Genomic DNA, 19,493 nt, shown 5'->3' with positions numbered 1-19,493 from the left:
CTCCAGGGAGACACGGCCAAGTCCTGCTGTCCCGTCCCTATAAAGAGGGGCTGGTGCCAGAGCTATGACCCAAGTCCTGCTCTGGGTGAAAGAGGGTACCTAGAAGGATAAGGCAGTGTCTTCAACATCGAGATTCTGACCTTCCTCTTGCTCACTGCATCCTGAGGACACTCCATGGGGGTTTTAGCGGCTGGAGAGGAGTCATCACCCGGGTCCTGACCCCCAGGAGCCTCTCAGGTGTCCAAGCCCAGGGCTTCCATCTTGCCGGTTCACAGAATCCCCTGGGAAAACTTGGGTGGCAAAATCCGTAGAACATAAAATTCACCATTTTAAAATGGGCATTCAGTACATTTGCAAGGTTGTGCAACCACCACCACTATCCAGTTCCAAAACATCTATCTACATCTCCCCCAGAGGAAACCCATAGCTATTCTCATCACCCCCTCCCCCAGCCCTGAGCAACCAGATATGCCTGTCCTCAGAGCTGGGCTCATACACTGTGTGGTCTTTCGTGTCTGGCTCCTTGGACTTAGCATAATGTTTTTAAACTGGTCCACTTGACGGTGAGCAGACGCAGTGCAATGGTTGCTGGGCAGGTTCACCAATGGCAGGGACCATTCCCGCTCCCTCAGGCTCCCCGTGCACAGGGCTTGCTCCTGTAAGAGCACAAGATGGGCAAGTGCACATACGGGGAAGGTCTCAGACCTGCGTGTCCCTGCCACCGGGTGGGGCTCAGGTGGTGCTCCTGCAGCCACAGCCCCTCCTAACTTTCCGGGAGAGAGTGGTTAGTGGTGAGTCCTGGGCCCAACCTCACCCCTGGCCCCCCTGGTTCCCAGGGCCCCCATGGTCTGTCTATGATTGCTGTGGGTTGGTTGCCTGTGTTTGTTTTTAAGATATAACTGTTCACTATGAGGACACGTCAGAAGAAAAGGTTCCCTGAAGCAGAGAGTTGGCTAGGCCTGGGCCCACAGTCTTCAAGTACATCGGTCACCAAGATCTACCACTGACAGGGGTGGACATAACTGAGTGCTGGCGTGCCACCACGTGGCTGTAGGATGGCACAGGGCCTGATCAGTGAAGGCCCACGAGCAGGAAGTGGCCAGGCTGGAACGGGACCCAGGGCCAGAGCTGCAGTTCAACACCTGTGCCCTGCCCGGTAACATCCTCTCTGGAACACTCCTCCCAGGTGAGCCATGGGATACTGCAGGTATCCCATGGCAACCACCTGACAAGGCCTTTCTCCTTGGACAGTGCTCCCATGATTCTACTCTGTCCCCAGACGCCCTGTCCAGCCATCCTCCCAAAGTGTCACTGTCCCTAAAATGAGGCAGACACGGACGTGGGCACTCAGGCTTTGTGCCTGAATTGCTCACTGTGGGTTCTGGAAGGTACTGAGCCCAGCTGCTGCTTCCTCTGTGAATGGGGCAGAATGCCTACTTGCCCGGGTTGGCGCACAGGTGAAATTCGTGCACATACTACACGTAATGCAGTGAGTCTGGCTCCCAGCTCCTCACAGTACCCGGCAGGGAAGGAGCCGCCTTCGTTTTCTGTCACTCCTCTTTGAACACAGCCTTTGGCAGGCACATCCCTGCTGCCTTTCTTTGCGCCAGGCCTTCAATACTGCAGAGCTGCTCTTTATTCAAAGACCAACCAGCCTTTACGCGTTGCTACTGAACTTCACTGTTAGATTATCCCTCATGCAGGTTCTCTTCTTGGAGCTGCAGTAACCGCAGGTCCCTGAAAATCTTGCTATCTTAACAACTCTCTTCTGTTCTTGACTTAGCCTTACTGCCTGTGCTTGTCCTTTCCTGTCCTCTCCTGTCCCAGCTACAGGACCCTATAAATGTGCACCGAGACAAATATGCCATGTGTGCTCGCTCCTGGGGTTGGCAGGGCCACCTCATCTAAAGAGCAGGACCTGTCTCTGCAGCGAGCAAGCAGGGCAGTGAGCATCCTCGGCTCAGGGAAGGGGGGAAGCAGGAGAGCCAAGTCCTGAAGGCAAGTGACACATGTAGACATACACCTCGGCCAGGAACAGGGGACACCCCAGGTCCAAGCACCATCATTTGGAGGTGAGGCATCCAAGTTCGAGAGAGACCGGTGAGCCGGAGGCTGCAGCCAGCAGAGACTACAAACTCGGTGCTGCATGCGGACTAGAACTTCATTCCACAGTCACCCCGCTATGGTGTCTGGATAACTGTACGACAGAGAAGGAGAAGCTTTGTCTGGTTTACACAAAACTTTCTCTAATTCAATCATTTGCCAACATCAAAACAGGAGGTTTCACAGATTTCAGGCTTCTCTAGAAAACTTAAGATGTGCTGTCCCCGAGACAGGGCCTGGGCGCTCCAGCCTGTACCAACCCTGCAACCTGCTGTTTTCCGCTGGGGCCATGTCCTCACTCCCCTGTGGGACAAGGACCGGCCATGACCCTGGCTGTGGAGGGTAGGCAGGGGGACCAGAAGGCTCCATAGCAAATAGTGTGCAAGCCTTTGATACGTGGGAGTGACACTCAGATCCACAGCCCTTCTCTAAGGGCAGCACGCTGCAGTTCTCAGGGGTGCTTGGGCTGGGAAAGCTTTGTGGGGCCCTCGGCAATTTCTCCAAAGCCTCAAGCCAATAGCAGCCACAGAGTGCACTTAAAAGCGCAAGGTCACCAACGTAATTTGCTAAGGAGAACCCATCACAGGAGCTGAGCCTAACAGTTGCTCCCTCATCCCTGGGCCTTTTTCTCCCCAGAATTTCATGAGCACCTTGATCCCACATGGCCTCTACCACCTCCTTTCCAGTCCGTCCGTCTTCACCTGTGATGTGAAGGCTGATGTTCACCCAGTCGACATAAAGACTGGTCAGGCGGGGGTTAAAAACAGGTTGCCTTAGACTGGTTTCTTAGAAATGCCACCTAGTAGATAAAATGGACTTCATCAAAATGAAAAAAAAAAAAAATTATGCCTCAAATGATACCATCAGGAAAGTGAACAAAACAGACAAAATGAGAAAAAAGATTTGCAGTCATGTGTCTTTGGTAAGAGACTTGTATCTAGAAAATATAAAGAACTCTTACAAGTCACTAATGAAAAAGCAGCCCAGCCGAAACCGGTTTGGCTCAATGGATAGAGCGTCAGCTTGGGGACCTGGGTTCGATTCCGGTCAAGGGCATGTACCTTGGTTGCGGGCATATCCCCAGTGGGGCATGTGCAAGAGGCAGCTGATCGATGACTCTCTCTCATCGATGTTTCTAACTCTCTATCTCTCTCCCTTTCTCTCTGTACAAAATCAATAAAATATATTAAAAAAAAAAAAAAAAAAAAGCAGCCCAATAAAAGAATGGGCAAAGGCTTTGAATAGACATTTCTCCAAAGAAGATATACAAATGGCGAGGGAGCACATGAAAAGACGCTCAACATCATTAGTCTTTAGAAAAATGCCAATCAAAACCACAATGAGATACCACTTCACATCACTATGATGGCTAGAATAAAAAAGATGGGCAGTAACAAATGTCGATGAGGATGTTGAGAAACTGTAACCTTCATCCACACTGGTGAAAATGTAAAAAGAGGCAGCCACTTAGGAAACAAAGAGTTGGGCAATTTCTCAGAAACACAGACACAGGAGCTATATGATTTTACTCCTAGTATCTACCTAACAAAAATGAAAACTTACATCCACACAAAAACTTGTACACAAATGCTCAGAGAAAGCGTTACTCACAATAGCCAAAAGTGGAAACAACTCAAATGACCATCAACTGAGAAATAGATAAACAAAATGAGGTCTATCCATTCCGCCATAAAAAGGAAAAAAGTACTGACTTGCTCTCATGAGTCTTAAAAACATGCTAAATGAAAAAAGCCAGTCACAAAAGCTATATGTTTTATGGTTCCATTTATATACAATGTTCAGAATAGGCAAGTCCATAGACAGCAAATTAGTGGTTGCCATGGGCTTTGGGGAAGGGAACAGAGGTTGACAGCTAACAGGGTTTCTTTTGGGAGTGGTGAATAGGTTCTAGAATTGTGGGGGTGATGGCTGCATGACCTTGTGAATATACTAAAAACTACTGAATTGTATGTACACTTTAAAAAGATTTTTATAGTACGTGAATTACATTCAACAAAAATTAACAGGCTAATACAGAGCCTATTCCAGGCTAACATACAGGAGAAATGGGACAGGAGAAAACAGAGCCGTGACACAATCCCTCTGAGCTTCATACAGGTAATGCATATTTATTGAAAATTTTCTTCACCGACAATGGTGAAATCAAGACCCCAAATTACAAAACATGATGGCAGTTGAGACTTATAAAAATAAAGCGAAGGTCTATGTTTCACAGATCTGTGCAATTGCCTTCAAATCTCAGTCTGTCCTTTCATCAAAAAGGAGATCACGGAATCTGTGTTATTCCTCATGATGGAATAGTAAAAAACTGCATTCCGTTGACAAAAAAAAAAATAGCTTTGCTTCCAAATAGCACAAGTCTTTAAAGTGACTTTTCCCCAACAATAAATATAGAAAATAGCCGTAATGAGCGTATCTTAGCTTGGTCGGAGTTGTGTCGTTGTTGAACCGTATATCCTCCCTCTCTGGCTGGGGACCCCGGACTGCCTTTGCTGTCCTCCAAGTCTTTGGTGCATGCAGCGGCTGGATGAAGTCCACCTGAGGCTGATCCACAGAATCCCTCCTGAGGGACCCTGGCCCTGGGACACTCTGAGATGTACACGAGCCTCCATGCATCACAAGGGGAAGCCTGTTTAGAACAGCCTGTTGGACCCTTGCAGCTGAAGACTAAGGCCCTGTAAGCAGGCGGCTCCTCTAGAAACACCCCAGCTCCGCCTGCCCACCATGACTGCCAGGAAAGGCTCCCTCTGGCTCCCACAGTCAGTAGTCTGCCGTCGTCACACAGAAGGGGTCTTTGGTGGGTGAACCTGCTGCATGAGCTGTGGGCGCTTCACCCTGGGTTTCCTCCGCTTCGGCCTGCTTTTGGCCTTGTTGATTTGTACCACAAAGAAGGCCAGGACCACCATGGCTCCCAGGAAGGCGAAGACGGGAATGGTCTGGCCCACCTCCTGGTTGTAGCGGCCAGGCATGATCCCTGCAAGGGGACAGCGGTGAATGATCAGTAACACCACAGCCTCTTCTCCCGGGAGAGGCAGGCTCATCAGGAACAAAATGCTGACTAATTTCATTAGCTGGGCTTGCAGGGCAAACATAATTTTTAAACCTTAGCTAAAGTAACCCGGGGAATTAGAGAATGAATCGAAGCAACCTGCAGGTGCGTTCTCAGATTGGCAGCTTCTAAGTGTGGGTGTGGGTGTGGGTGTGCATGCCTATTGGGGGGGGGGGGCGTGCAGGGAGGTCTGTGCTCACATCAGACAGAGACCAGGAGTGGCCTTTCTCCTGTCACAGACACTCTATAACAGGGCTGCCCAGAGCTGCTTTTTGTTCAAAAACAACAGATGATAGGTATGGGTACTGGGGAGGAGGGTGCTTCCTTCCTAGCTGAGTGGAAGGAAGAGAGAGGAGGCCAGGCAGGACGTTAAGGATGGCTGGCTGCGGCCCAGCCTCTTGGGAAAGCCTTGCACAGATGGGACACGTGGTCAGAAACTAAGAGTGGCCACTGAGAACCCTCGCTTTATAGTTAGAATGACTCCACAACTCAGGAATGCTGGGGTTCAAAATGACTGTCTTCAGTGCATCCCAGGACCTGCAGGCAAGGCCCTTTGAGGCTTGGCATCGCCACACAAAGCTCCCGGAGTTGAACTGAATGAGCTGTGGTGCCCCTTTCGGATCTCCAGAATTTCTGGCCAATCCCTGGAACCAGAAGAAACCCCGCATGCGAGATATAAACCGTTGGAGGAGCACAGGCGTTTCCAGAGCAAGAATGCCACCTGCTCACTGCTGAAGTGATTTGGTACCAATTGTCCCAGGTAAGGGAGAACCTGTTCCAGACAGACCAGTCAGGCCAAAGCCATTATCTGTAGTGGGTACACTGGATGTCACTTAGGGTGAGGGGACAAAATCAGATCAGACCCAGTGAGGTCTGACCTAAGTGGAGAAGGGCAGAGAATTGGTGGAGACCTCTGGGCTGAGGGCTCAGGGGCCAAGGTGGTTATAGCCGCGGGCTTGAACAACAACAAAAAAAACCAGCTAATGACAGCCATCCCCTCGGTATATTTTGTTGGTAGAACCTGAATAAGAATCTGCAAGTTACTCTGTTGGAAAAATTTCAAGTGTAATACTGAACAGTCATAAAAGAAATTCAAGAATATCCATGGTAGAATTTTCTGAGAGAGAGGATAGTGTGCTACTTTCTTAGGCCTGCTTATGGCCTTATTGATTCGTACCACCATAGCTCTCAAGAAGGCAAAGACGGGAGCCATCCAGCCCACCGTCTGGAGGGAGAGCCTTTGAACAGCTGCAGTGTGACAGCACAGTGAGGAAGCACTGAGAACTGACCTCCAGGAATGTCCCAGGCACCACTTTCTCCGGGAGACAAGGGCCTCACTTGAGGGCGATTCGATCGAAAGTTGGGTAACACCACTTTGTCCAGGTCGATGGAGAGTAGCTTCTGATGTTTCCAAAGATTACTTCAGGAAAATGGATTAAAACAAAATAAAAATAAGCAACTGTACTACCCTAGGAAGCTTACCCAATACCTAAGAAACAAAAAGTGATTTAAAGAGAAATTTGAAATGATGTCCTTCTACATAACCTCAATGCAACTGTGTAACAGCTATAGAGACAATTTCCAGGTTGAGACAGAAATGTCAAAATCAAGTCCATACCCATGAGGTTTTCATATCTGAGCAGGGAGTGTTTCTGCTGGGTTGATAACACTGCAGCCTGGGAAATTCAGAGCACTGGGAGAGGAAACACCATGTTAACCTAGTTGCTCCTAGGGGGCAGGAGCTAAACCAGGGCTTTGTGGCCATAGGCAGGACTACAGGCACCGAAGGTCTCTGCCACAAGACACTGAAGGCGGGAGCTACTTTCAGATGAATGCAAACCAACGCAGCAAAGATGACTACACTGGTGCCGGAGCCAGACTCTCTCTCTCTTTTAAAGGGCACCATCATCAGGAGGGAGAATAAGGCAGACACAGCAACCCAGGAGTTGAGAGAGGCGAATGGAGAGAGCACCTCACTGGACCAGGACAGTGAGGAAAGGAAACACGGGCTGTGAAATGTGCTGGATTCGTTACAGCAGAGCTACTATTAATTCTGAGATCAGAAGAACTTATTCAGGCCAATATAACTCATACCTGAAGCACAGAGAGGCTGACATGCTGCCAAGAGCAGTAAAGAGCTTGGGAGGACACCCAGATATAAGACCAAAGAGTGCAAACAGAAAGATGTGAAGGCTGTTCTGGCCAAAGTGAGGACAGAATGAAATATGTTCACAAATTATGAATTCCTACTTTTCTGCTGCTTATTCATTCCCTTACTTTGGCCAAAAGCAAAGATGTTCAGTTCTATCAGCAGTCAAGGTGAGGTCAGCAGAAGCTGCAGGCACTAGGTCTGTGGAAAGGGTTTCTGTGTAGGAAAGAGATAAACTACTATCGTGTACTTCCACCAGGGTGGCTGCCTGGAAAATGCCAATGAGTATTACAACCTTCCTGCTTTGTATGATTTAACTTTTCACTTCAGGCTCAATCAGTCTGAAAATTAAACTGACAGTGTTAAGTTATAGAATCGATGACATTTAAACTTTATGACTCTGTAGCTGAATATATATGGGGCTGTATTCTAATTCTCATTGGTGACATCCTGTTCTGGAATTTAATTATCTGGTGATGGCACTTTATAGTTATGCAACTGTGGTAAAAGTACTCAACGCTACCATTGAGGATTTCACAGTGTTCTGAAGGAGGGAGCTCCCAGTGGGTGTGACACGCATGCCACAGCTCTTAGAGAACCCCTATGCTCAGCAAAGACACAGAGAAAAGAGCTTACGTTTCAGAGATGGACCTGAAACAGGCACTCGGCATTGACAATGGACACTGGCCTTCCAAGGGCTCTGGGCAGCTGTCTGACATTATCCAAATCTCTTCGGAGACTCAATGCAGGTCTAGGTCTCTGAGGACTGAGACTAATATTCAACAAGATGTGAAATGTGAGCTAAAGGCGAAGCCTTATGAGTGTGTGAGGAAGGAATTCCTGAGCGAGAGGTGAAAATCACATTCTAGGAGCTGCACATTATTGGCACCCTTGATGGACCAGGTTGGCATTGATGGATGGGCAGAAACTAAGGGTGTTGTTATCTGTTTCTCAGAGCCCTGACCAGCATCGTGAAGAATAATTGGGTTTTGGAAACTTTAGCCAACAACTGTCCAATGATTATGAATTGCTGATCACAGCTGGAATTAAAAGTCTAGTCAGAATGCTAGATAATGATACATTATAAATAGATGACATGTAAAAATGGAATCTATTCAGAAATTTTTAAATGACAGGGTGCTAACTAGAATGGAAAAGTACCAGTAATTACAGCTTCAGAAGGAAAACTGCTGATGGGAACACAAGGTGATGATGCTATCATCCCACTGTTTTCGATGGAGCACGCTTAGCAAGGCCATATGGTCAGTGAGTGCTGAACCGTGCTGCTGCTCATGACAGCAGGAGAGCAGAGGCGGCCCTGAGGCCTTGTGCAGGCGGCCACCTTTTGGTAGCTTGAAGCATAGATGGTGGTCCTCTGTCCCCTGCCACATGCCCCCTATCCACACCAACATCTGTATATACAGCGACCCAAGCCAAGTGGGCAGCCTGGTGGGTGAGAGAAGGCAGAAGCCACCCCAGAGGGCGAAGCTGTCTGAAGGGTGTGGGGGAGATCCAGTGTGCCTGCGGTGTGCTGCCTGTCAGGGGAAGACCATTTCTCACAGAACCCCTCAAGGAGAGGGAGGGGGAGGACTACCCATGTCCTGTGCCCGGGACATGGGCCTGTTTCCCTATGCCAGGATGCTCAGTCAGGAAAAGCCCCATTCTCGTTGACAGAGCAAGATACTGTCCATGGATAACTCAAACTGGCTTCCGAAAAGAAATGACGCAAGGTCAAATTCGATAGTAAGATAGAGAAGCGGGCAGATCAATGTCTGTGCATCACACACAGAAGTGTACCCACAATGACCCTGCTGTGGTAGGAGGTCACTTTACCAGGCACAGGGAGAACGGCACAGATGCACATTCAGCCAAGCCACAACCAAGGACCCACATACCACAAGCAGGCCCAGCCCCTTGGGCATGACAAAAGAAAGGACCCCTCTGTATTTCAGAATCAACATTGCAAACAGGGAGGACTCAACCCTGAACCCCAAACCCAGGGCTTCTGTTCAAGTTAAATCACTACTGGATCACAGCTTTTAGAGCAAGAATCGACCAAACCTAAGGAAATGTTAATTACCCAAAGTACTTCTTTATGCAGAATACCACCAGAGAGCACAATTCTAAAGGTCACTAATTTAAATAACTACCATGAAGCAACAAGCAAGAAGATTTGACAAAAATGTCAGGAAAATTCCATTCTCTTATTTTAATAAAGGTAATGAATCACAAATCCTGCAGAAGGGTTGGAAAAGCACAGGAAGACACTAACCTGGGAGCTGTCTCATTTAAAGGCTGAGGCTTGGCCCATGACAGGTGTGGGCAGGCGGGCAGAGCCCGAGGCTCCGGGCCCCCCAAACGGGCCTCCAGGACCTTGGAATACCGGTGCAGGTGGTTTCCTAGGCGGCGTCAACCGACAGCAGGAACCGATCGATGTTATGAAAATGCCAGGGGAAAAAGGAAGCTTCATTACTTATCTGTCTGCTTTCCTGCCAACGTGCCCACTGTGTGCTCTGTTAACTTGTCTTCCAGGTGCTTCAGAAGTAAGACCTGACTGGGGGCACCCAGTGATTTGTGCTCATTGTGAAGGAAAGTCAACAGAACTGCTGCTCCCTTAAAGTGGCCACGCAGTACGCTTGCAGCGGCTGAGCAACCTTTACTAACTGTAATTACATGTACCAGGCTATACTTGAGGAATCTAATCTACAGATACTCTTCATAGAAAATTATTTCTCTTGTGAAGTATTTAATTTTCAGGCCAAAAAAAATCTGCATCTTCAAAGTTCAAAACTACTTTTATCCAATACTGTAGCCACTGGCTATATATGGCTATTGAGCAACTGAGATGGGGTGTCACGTATTTAAATAATACCGTGGTGTACTAGGCTAAAGTATTTTATTAAAGTGAATTTCACCTGTTTCCTTTTACCTTTTTAATGTGGCCACTGGGAAATTCAGAATTACGCCTGTGGCTCACACTGCACTTCTGTGGACAGCGCTGCGAGGATCACAACATTCGGGCCATGAGAGCACGCAGATCAGCCCTGCCTGCTGTGCACCACGCGGGCGAGGCCGCAGGTCCCACGGAACCTTCTCTTCAGGCTCCACTGCATAACCACTGGTGGCCTCGGGCAGTTAGTTGAATTCCCTCAGCTCCTGTTTCTTCACTGGTGAACTGGAAAGAATACTATCTATTTTCACAGGGTTCTGGGAGGACCCAGTGAGGGAATCTGTAAATCATCCTAGCCCGGGTGCCTGCTACCTAGGGAGAGCTCAAAAACACTGGCTGTTGCCTGACTGGTGTGGTTCAGTGGTTGACCGTCAACCTATGAACCAGGAGGTCACGGTTGGATTCCTGGTTAGGACACATGCCCGGGTTGTGGGCTCGATCCCCAGTGTGGAGTGTGTAGGAGGGAGCTGGCCAATGATTCTCTCTCATTATTGATGTTTTCTCTTTCTTTCCTCCCATCTTTTCTAAAATCAATAAAAAACAAAACAAAACAAAAAAAGGTTGGCTGTTCCTCCCTGGGGAGGAGCCAGGATCTTTGTCTGTGAGAGTGGGATGATAAACATCAACTTGGAGCACTGTGAGGACCCAGGAGTGAGTATGAGAAAGCACTGGCACCTGAGGGCCTCAGTCCATGTCCCTTCTGTTCACAGGAGAATGACCCTGTCCACAGGCTAGAGCCACTGGCCCCTACTCCTTCCACAGTTGTTAGGAAAAACAACCAGAGGCACCTCTAACTGGCTCCATTTTCTGGCAGGCATGACTATTTCCTGAAACAGCCTGAGCCAAGCTTCACGCAATCCCCCGCACTGAGCACCTGCAGGCCCACTCACCTTCCATCCTCTCTGGAGGGGTGGAGCCCGCCCCGCTGGGAGGGCGCTGCCGGTTCCCGGAATGACTGAGGCTGGGAGGTGTCACCCCATACGACGTGTACTGAAGGAGCGCATCCAGGAGCCAAAAGCAGTCTGTGGGTTCAATAAACATACTGCTTAGGAATTAGATTTTTTTTAAAAAAGAATTTCTACAGGAAAATAAAAGCCCTCAAAATGAGGGGGTGGGGAATGAGAGGGGAGAAGATTAGATCAGAATAAGCCTTATACTTGAGAAATGTGCATTCTCCAAGGCCAGCACCAGCCACAGAGGACAGCAAGAAACACGACCTAGCTGTGGGCAGGGCAGCAACAATGGGCACTGGCTGGACAAACAGTTAGAGCAGCACTGGGCTCTGGGCCCTCACCACGAGGACAGAACACAGCTCTTTCAGGGATGGCGAGACCACATGACACCCACTGAGAGAAGAACCACCCAGTCCGGGCTCAGGGCAAGAAGAGAGGACAATAGGACACTGAAACTTGTCAGTGCCTGAGGCTGTCCTGGGAGAAGGACCCTGATTGTGAGGGCAGAGCCAGCACCACCTGTGCACTCCACAGGGACGTGGGTTTAGAGACTGCACTATGAGTCAGTGGGCCCAAACCAGTAAGCTTAAGAGCAGAAAATGCTCAGTGATTCTGGGAGACACCACAGGAAGTCTAGGTGCTGGGCTGTGACCACCATCCCATCAGAGCCATGGGGATGGTCCCTGTCTATCCGGAGACTGAGACACTGCTGTCTCTACTCCTGTGATCACCACTTCCGCACTGTACTCCCCACAGCGGCCACTCCAAATCCCACAACACCAGCCTGACCAGACTAGACTCACGAGATGACCCACCCAGGAAGCACTTCTCCCACTGAGAGCTCTTCTGGTGGACTGCTCAAAGCCCCGAGGCTCCTCTACACTCCCTTCTGAAGTTTAAAGACTAGGACAGTTCTCCCAGGCCTTGAACATTTTAATAAAGAGTCATACCAGGGGATTTCAGGTCTTAAAAAAGATCTCTGTGGAAATAAAACATTAATCTTCTTTTAACTGCAACTCTAATCTTCACTTTTGATTTTTAACAAGACCAATCTGATTCTAAGGATTTACATAAAATGCTAAGAATTTAGTCAACTTCAATTTTAAGTCAGAGGAGAAGTGTACCATACAACTCCCATTTCATGCCCTTGTGGCCCCATTCTTCCCGGCTGAGCCTGTTCCCTGTTCGCCAGTGTGACAGTGTAACCCCTCACCCTCCCCTCCACCCAGTTTTCCAGTTAGAAGATTAGGTTTTAATCTTGGTTTTGTCATCATCCCACCAGGCAAAAAGATAAAACATTTTGAAAAACATTTTCATCATTTCTCTTCCTCCTTTACAAAAAGAGGAAAATAAACTGTTCAAGCTCGAAACCCCCACATTTGGAGGAAGCACAGAGAGATGCTGGATGAGAGGAGGGTTACTAAGGATCACTCCCTGGCTTGCTGCCCTCAAACCACACACCTGCTAATGAACCCAACATTCCCCACTGGTGACGATTCTCAACAGCCAAAATGACCTGGTTTGGAGGAGAACCAAGCACTGGCCCTCCAGGAAAAGTGGGTCCGATCCGAGAGGGGCACCTTTATGGTAGTGCCATTAACATACAGACCCCAGAGGGGGAGCTGGTAGGGCAGGCCAGGTAAACCAGCCAAGGGTCTCTCCACTGAAACTCAGTGGTCTTGGAACCTACTGGACCCAGGACAATGGACAAGGAGGGCAAGGCAGTGGAGGCAGTAAATGAGTATCATTTTGCTTATTAAATGCACCCAGACCTATATACTTACTAGAGGCCTGGTGCACGAATTTTGTGCCCTGGTACATGAAGTTCATCCCTCAGAACGGCCTGCACCCCCCAGTAGGGGATCGGATCTAAACCAACAGTCGGACATCCATCTCACAACCTGAGCCTGCTGGCTCCCAACCGCTCGCCTGCCTGCCTGATCACCTCTAACCACTCTCCTGCCGGCCTGATTGATGCCTAACTGCTCCCCTGCTGGCCCGATTGCCCCCAACTGCCCTTTCCTGCAGGCCTGATCACCCCCAACTGCCCTCTCCTGCGGGCCTGATCACCCCTAACTGCCCTCCCCTGCAGGCCTGATCCCCCAACTGCCCTCCCCTGCCAGCCTGGTTGCCCCTAACTGCCCTCCTTCCCCTGCAGGCCTGATCCCTCCAACTGCCCTCCACCGCCCCTACAGGCCTTGTCACCCCCAACTTCCCTCCCCTGCCAGCCATCTTGTGTGAGGAAGTGATGGTCAATTTGCATATCACCTCTTTATTATATAGGATTAAAATAGTCCAAGCAATCAAAGCAGCAGGAACTTTGCCAACTGCACCTGTCTCTCATGAGCAGGTTTCTGTTAATTTAGCAGCATCTCATCTGTGCTTTTCCAGGGACAAGAAAGAGAAAGATTTGAATATCAAAATCATGAAACACAATCTACTTTTCAGCCATACCACCAATTCTCACCCTTTTGTCGGTGACTGTCATCTAAGCAATTGGAGTCTCCGTACAAGACAATCCGGCCTCCGCCCTCAACTGGAATCTGATAAAGCCCCAAAATGGGGACATTTTCAACAACTGCTGTTTCCTGCTTTAAAACCTCCAATCCTGAAACAACACAACAAAAACAGCAATGAAAAAACTTATTGAGAATACATTATTTTCCAGTTGCCACTTAACTTGACATGTGACAAAGAAATCAGAGCAAAACCCACTCTTCAATCACAGCAGTGTATACATTTTTGGGCACACCTATATTATCCATATTCATCCTCTTTCATTTTCACTTGAAATGGTGGTCATAGTATTTATAATTTGAAAAGTTTCACTTTTCCCTTTTTATATTAAAAGCACAAACTTTTGTCCTGTCTTATCATGCTGAAAGGCTTATGTCCTTAGACCACATCCACTCGGGGCAGCTGGCCAAGCAGTTTAGATACATCTACTGACATTGTCAGATACTGATATCCAGTTTCATGTCTTACTATTGAAAGCTAGGACAAACATAACTAATTAAAAAATATATGCCCACAATATTTTAAATTTAGATTTAAGATATTTGTTATATTAATCCATAAATACAAATGTTTCAGAGCAGAGCCTTCTTATCTCTGCCCAAACAGATGGCACAATTTACAATGTTTAATGAATCAAAAAGTAAAAAATGCATAAAATGCCGCAGGCAGCAACTGCCAGTGACATCACTGCATAATATAGGAATCTCTAGCCCTGAAGCAAACACGTTCCCTGGCACTAGATGACACACATCTTCATCAAAAGCCAGTATTTACCATGTTGGTAACATGGAAAATGTCTGTGGCTACAAAAGCGCAGCATTTCCTGCTCTCTGTGTGTAATCCCACTAGAAACTGAGTGGGAGACAGCAAGGAGTTCTTGGGGGAGAGAGAGAGACAGCACAGTACAACAGGTGAGGTGTGTGTGTGTATGTGTGTGTGTGTGTGTGTGTGTGTACATTGTGTGGCCTCCGGGTTTCACCCAGTTTTGTTTCACAATAAGATCCTTTGTGATACAGCATAACCCAGATTTTCAAATTCCCTTTGGGTCCAAAAGATTATTCAACTTAAAGCCTGTGTGAAGATAAAAATCCCCTTAAAAAGGATTTCAAGGCAATTTTTATTTTCAGGTCACCAGAACCCCAAAATGAAGTACATACCTTTAAATCTACTTTTGATTCCTCTCCCAACAAAACAAGGACTAGCAGCTGGCCACAAGACCACTGCTGTCATCCCTGTTTGACTCCTACCAGAAATGACACTGCCCTATGAGAAGCTGATTTCAGAAAGAATCACTAACCCATGGTAAACTGTGCCAAGTGACTGGGAGACATGATTATTTATGAGCTTAAAGTTAAAATATAACCCTATGAACACAGACCTATTGATTGATCTTGCCTGGATGAAGGGAAAAAGCCCTTCGGTAATCAAAAATAAATTTTACCTTGCAGTTGCAAATAAGATGAGTGAGAAATACTTCCTGCCTTCTCATCATTTTCAACTAATAAAACTGTTCCTAACTTCCAAATACAGAAAATGGCCAATTTTACAATAAAGGGGCTTTCTATTCTGGAATTTAAAAAAATATCAACTTGCATGAGAAAATGAATCCTTCCTATAAATAAGCCTGTCCATAAGCCTGTCCTGTGGGGCTTAGAATAGTCTCAAACTCTTGGCCGAGGTGAGAGAGACTGGAGTTCGGGGCTGCAGGAGGACTGCTGGACACCAGGGCAAGTAGATGGCTTCCTGCCTTTGGGAAGGTCAAGGCAGTACAGGTTGCTCTGGCCCCTCGCTGCTCCCCGGTATGCTCAGGGCACTAACACAGTGTTTCAGATCCTAAAGTGAGGGAACTGCAGCATTTGCCTTCTTTGGTGCTGCCTGGCTACAATTAAAGAAACAAAATTGAACTCCCCTGGCAATGGGCAAGGAGACACCTGACTGGTGGTATTGCTCTTATATCAATCAGGGGCAAAGCAGATGTACAGGCCTTCGTTCATCCTTGCTTGATGTGTCGATGGCCAGAGCTGTTTTATGCCTGAGGCATGTAAAATTATAATTCCTAGGTCTTGGAGGGGAAAAGGTCAGAAACACTGGTATCATAATAAGTAGATTATTACTTTTTTTTAATATATCTATTTGCTTGGCTTTAATTATGGATTACCTATAGCAAAAGCACTTTTTTTCCATTTTATTTATTTATTTTTTTATTGTTTAAAGTATTATAAATAGTATATATGTCTCCTTCCTCTGCCCCCCTCTCCCCCCAACCATTGGACTTTTCCCCGGCCTCCTAAGTAGATTATTAAATTAACTGAGACTTAGTAGGGAATGTAGTTTTAAAGTTTGTGGAGATGTTGTGATTATTCTAGTAAATTCTAGATAACAGTAAATAGGTAGTTCTGGCACATCTCCATTAAGAGAGAACATGTGGACATGGATATATGTCACTCTGCACAGAAAACTGGATGCTATGAGAATAAATGGGTCATAATTAGCTTTCAGAAAACTGGGTGGGGGTCTAGTATGGTAATACTGGAATTGTTTAAGAGGGCAGTTACTGTGAATCATGTATTCTCAGGAGCCAGAATGTGTTCAGATCGTGAGTCTCGGCCATTTAACTCTCACTGTGGCCTTAGATGCATTTACCCTGCCTGTTCTCGCCTGAAAAGGGTGTTTTAATGAGAGTGCATAGAGTTGTTGCAAAAAAATAAAACACGAAAAGCTAGTAAAATGGGGCCTGGCATAGTGTAGCTAATAATATTCATGAGCATTATCTTTTTCTGGGCTCAGGAAAATATAAAAGAAAGAAAACTAAAAAAGACGACTGTTTTTCTCTTCAAATTCTTAAGGGAATTGTAAGACCCTGTAATTAATATTCTTTACCTTCATACAGTTAAAAACATCAAACATGGTCAACATTTTTCTAAATTTCAGTAATCTGGCAACCATGGAAACAGAATGCTTTATAAACAGTAACACAAATTTTAAGCAACTTTAAAAGTAGTTTTAAAGAATATCTACAAATAGTCAACAGCCCCTCTTCTATGGGAAATTCAATTTTTTTTTAGTGGTCAGTATACACATATATTCAAATTATCAGCAAGAGGCTATCTTATTACATCTTTGCATCTCCCAGAGCCTCTACCCAGAAGTCTTGCTTAAAGTAGGTACCACACAAAATAATAGATTATAGAAACAAAACTGCTAATGGGTATGGGGATTTCTTTCTGGGGTGATGAAAATATTCTGGAAGTAGTAACGGTGATGAATGCACAACTGTATTAATACACTAAAAATCACTGAATTGCACACTTTAAAAGGGTAAGTTATATGCAATAAAACTGTTAATTAAAATAAAAAAAAAAGAGAAAGAAGGAAACCAAAGAGCATGTGAACAGCATTCCTTACCTTGGTCTTTAAAAGTATGTGTTATCACTATGCCATCTTCTGGAAATTTAGCGATGCTGCACCCTGATGCATAATACACTAGAAAACAGTTGTTCAAAGTTATCAGAACACAGAAACATGGAACATTAACAGCTGTTCACTTACCTAAAATGCATTCTTTAGACAATATATGTTTTCTAAATTTGTTGTTAATCTTAGGAGAACTGCTATCATTGCCTGGTGATACTTAAACTAAAAGGAATGACCTTAAAATTGAACTGAAAAAACAAACTATTAATATAAAGTTTCTGAATTGATTTCAGAAGTCAGAGTTGTCACAGACTTGAAACAACTAAAACAGGATGAGCAGAATCAGTAACCATAGTGCTCAACATATTGTTCTAGTCCAGCTGGTGTGCTCAGTGGTTGAGCATTAACCCATGAGCCAGGAGGTTTGATTCGTGGTCAGGGAATATATATGCCTAGGGTGCGGGCTTGATCCCCAGTGGGGTGCATGCGGGAGGCAGCCGATCAATGATTCTCTCTCAGCATTGATGTTTCTATCTCTCCTTCTGCCTTCCTCTCTCTAAGAAAAAGCTTTTTTTATATATACAAAAATATAATGTTCTAGAAACTAGCTCCCAAAACTAATCTATGAGGAAATGTCTTACATGAGATTTGCAAAGTTATGTCATAAACAGAATGGTATAAATAACCAGGAACCTATGAGGTATTCCCTATTTGGGAAAATACAGGATATAGAGCACCTTACAGGTGGCACTAAAACTAGAGGTGCTTGCATAAAATATTTCATTTTGAACATTTGGGCAGAACTAGAGTAGCTAACACTCTGCTCTCCAGCTGCCCTCTGGGAAGACAATGAAGCATTCCCTCCACAGAGCCTCCCTGCTTCAGGAACTGCACCACCTCCCTCTGAAACAACTCTAGGAAAGCAATGTGCCCTATGCAAACACAAACACAGAACCTTACTGTCATGGCTCGCCAGGGTAAAATCCCCTTCGTACAGGCCATCGCTGAACCCCATGTTCCAGACAGACAGGAGTTCATTCAGCGCTGGGATATTGGCTCCCCCGGTGTCCGGCATCCACCACTGCCTGTGAAAGTGACAAGGAGGCGCCAAGAAGGAAGGAACTGAAACACTGTGTACACACTTACTCTCCTCACAACAAAACTGAACTTGCCAGATCCAGCCCAGCCACACTACGGTTGCAGCTGAAATTTTGCCTGGGTGTGAGCAGTACTATAACATAAATGCTTCAGCCAGTGTGCAAAGGAAATTTATTTCATAAAATGCAGTCCACATGACATAAAGGCACTGCATATAAAGACCAGACCTCGAGGAGTCTCTGAAGGAAAAGAGATGACAAGCCCTGACCGGTTTGGCTCAGTGGATAGAGCATCAGCCTGCGGACTGAAAGGTCCCAAGTTTGATTCAAGTCAAGGGCATGTACATTGGTTGCGGGCACATCCCCAGTAGGGGGTGTGCAGGAGGCAGCTGATCAATGTTTCTCTCTCATCAATGTTCCTAACACTCTAACCCTTTCCCTTCCTCTCTGTAAAAATAATCAATAAAACATATTAAAATAAATAAATAAGATGACAAGCTTATAAAGTTACATCACAGACTGAAGAAAAAATTCAAATTTTATTACAGGAGTGACATATTCATAATACTTTGGGAATCTTTGATTTATAACTAATTTACTATTTTTTTTAAATAACAGGTGGTTTGGTGCATTTAAATTCATAAAGATTCAGTAACAGAGCAATAGAAGAATGGAAAAGAACTAAACAGAAATTTAAAGCTCAAATATCTACGATCAACAAGGAATGACAAAGCCTTTAAATTAGTACCTGAAATCAATTGCTACTATGTGAAGAGAAAGCTTCCTCTAATCTAGCGTCAGAACCTGCCTCTGACATCTGAAAATACCACCAATGGGCCAAAAGGCACTTGACGTATTTGCTAGGTAGAACTTAATTCCCCAAAAGTGAAATTTCTTATCCAAATACCAACTCATATCAGTACCTCGTGTTTTCATCGTAAAACTTGACTTTCCTCATAACAGACGTGTTGTACCAATCACTGAAGACAATGATGGAAAGGCCGTTGTCTACGTCCCGCCGCAGCTTGGCAACCTCCTCGGGGAAGTACTCCTCTTCACTGTCCACCATGAGCAAAGTTCCTGAGGGACAAAATGCCACGCTCTGAGAAATTTCACCTCTCGGCGACAGGGTGTCACTGTTTCAGACAGTGATTTACTGGCATCCATGCCGCAGTTACTAGCTTCTAACATTTTAGTTTATAGCTCCCGATCCACGTTAGAAGAGGGTGAAAAAGAAAGG

At 46.1% G+C, this 19,493-nt stretch overlaps 1 protein-coding gene and 1 pseudogene across 1 annotated transcript in view; one reads left to right on the top strand and one right to left on the bottom strand.

The window, feature by feature from the left end:
* Nucleotides 1–4,209: 4,209 nt before the first annotated feature.
* MBTPS1 (membrane bound transcription factor peptidase, site 1) overlaps nucleotides 4,210–19,493 on the bottom strand; it is a 60,124-nt gene continuing 44,840 nt past the window's right edge. The window contains exons 16-23 of the mRNA XM_036440935.2: nucleotides 19,177–19,333; nucleotides 18,117–18,241; nucleotides 17,148–17,225; nucleotides 13,693–13,833; nucleotides 11,163–11,294; nucleotides 9,595–9,721; nucleotides 6,463–6,593; nucleotides 4,210–5,098 (exon numbers count right to left, since the gene is read on the bottom strand). Coding sequence (XP_036296828.1) covers nucleotides 4,902–5,098; nucleotides 6,463–6,593; nucleotides 9,595–9,721; nucleotides 11,163–11,294; nucleotides 13,693–13,833; nucleotides 17,148–17,225; nucleotides 18,117–18,241; nucleotides 19,177–19,333 — 1,088 coding nt within the window. The 3' untranslated portion in view covers nucleotides 4,210–4,901. The remainder of the gene's footprint in view (nucleotides 5,099–6,462; nucleotides 6,594–9,594; nucleotides 9,722–11,162; nucleotides 11,295–13,692; nucleotides 13,834–17,147; nucleotides 17,226–18,116; nucleotides 18,242–19,176; nucleotides 19,334–19,493) is intronic.
* LOC118721044 lies at nucleotides 15,647–15,787 on the top strand (annotated as a pseudogene).

The sequence above is a fragment of the Pipistrellus kuhlii genome, unplaced genomic scaffold (assembly GCF_014108245.1).
Source record: "Pipistrellus kuhlii isolate mPipKuh1 unplaced genomic scaffold, mPipKuh1.p scaffold_m20_p_17, whole genome shotgun sequence".
Classification (NCBI taxonomy): domain Eukaryota; kingdom Metazoa; phylum Chordata; class Mammalia; order Chiroptera; family Vespertilionidae; genus Pipistrellus; species Pipistrellus kuhlii.
The sequence above is the reverse complement of the archived record's forward strand: the minus strand, read 5'-3'. Positions and strand labels throughout refer to the sequence as shown.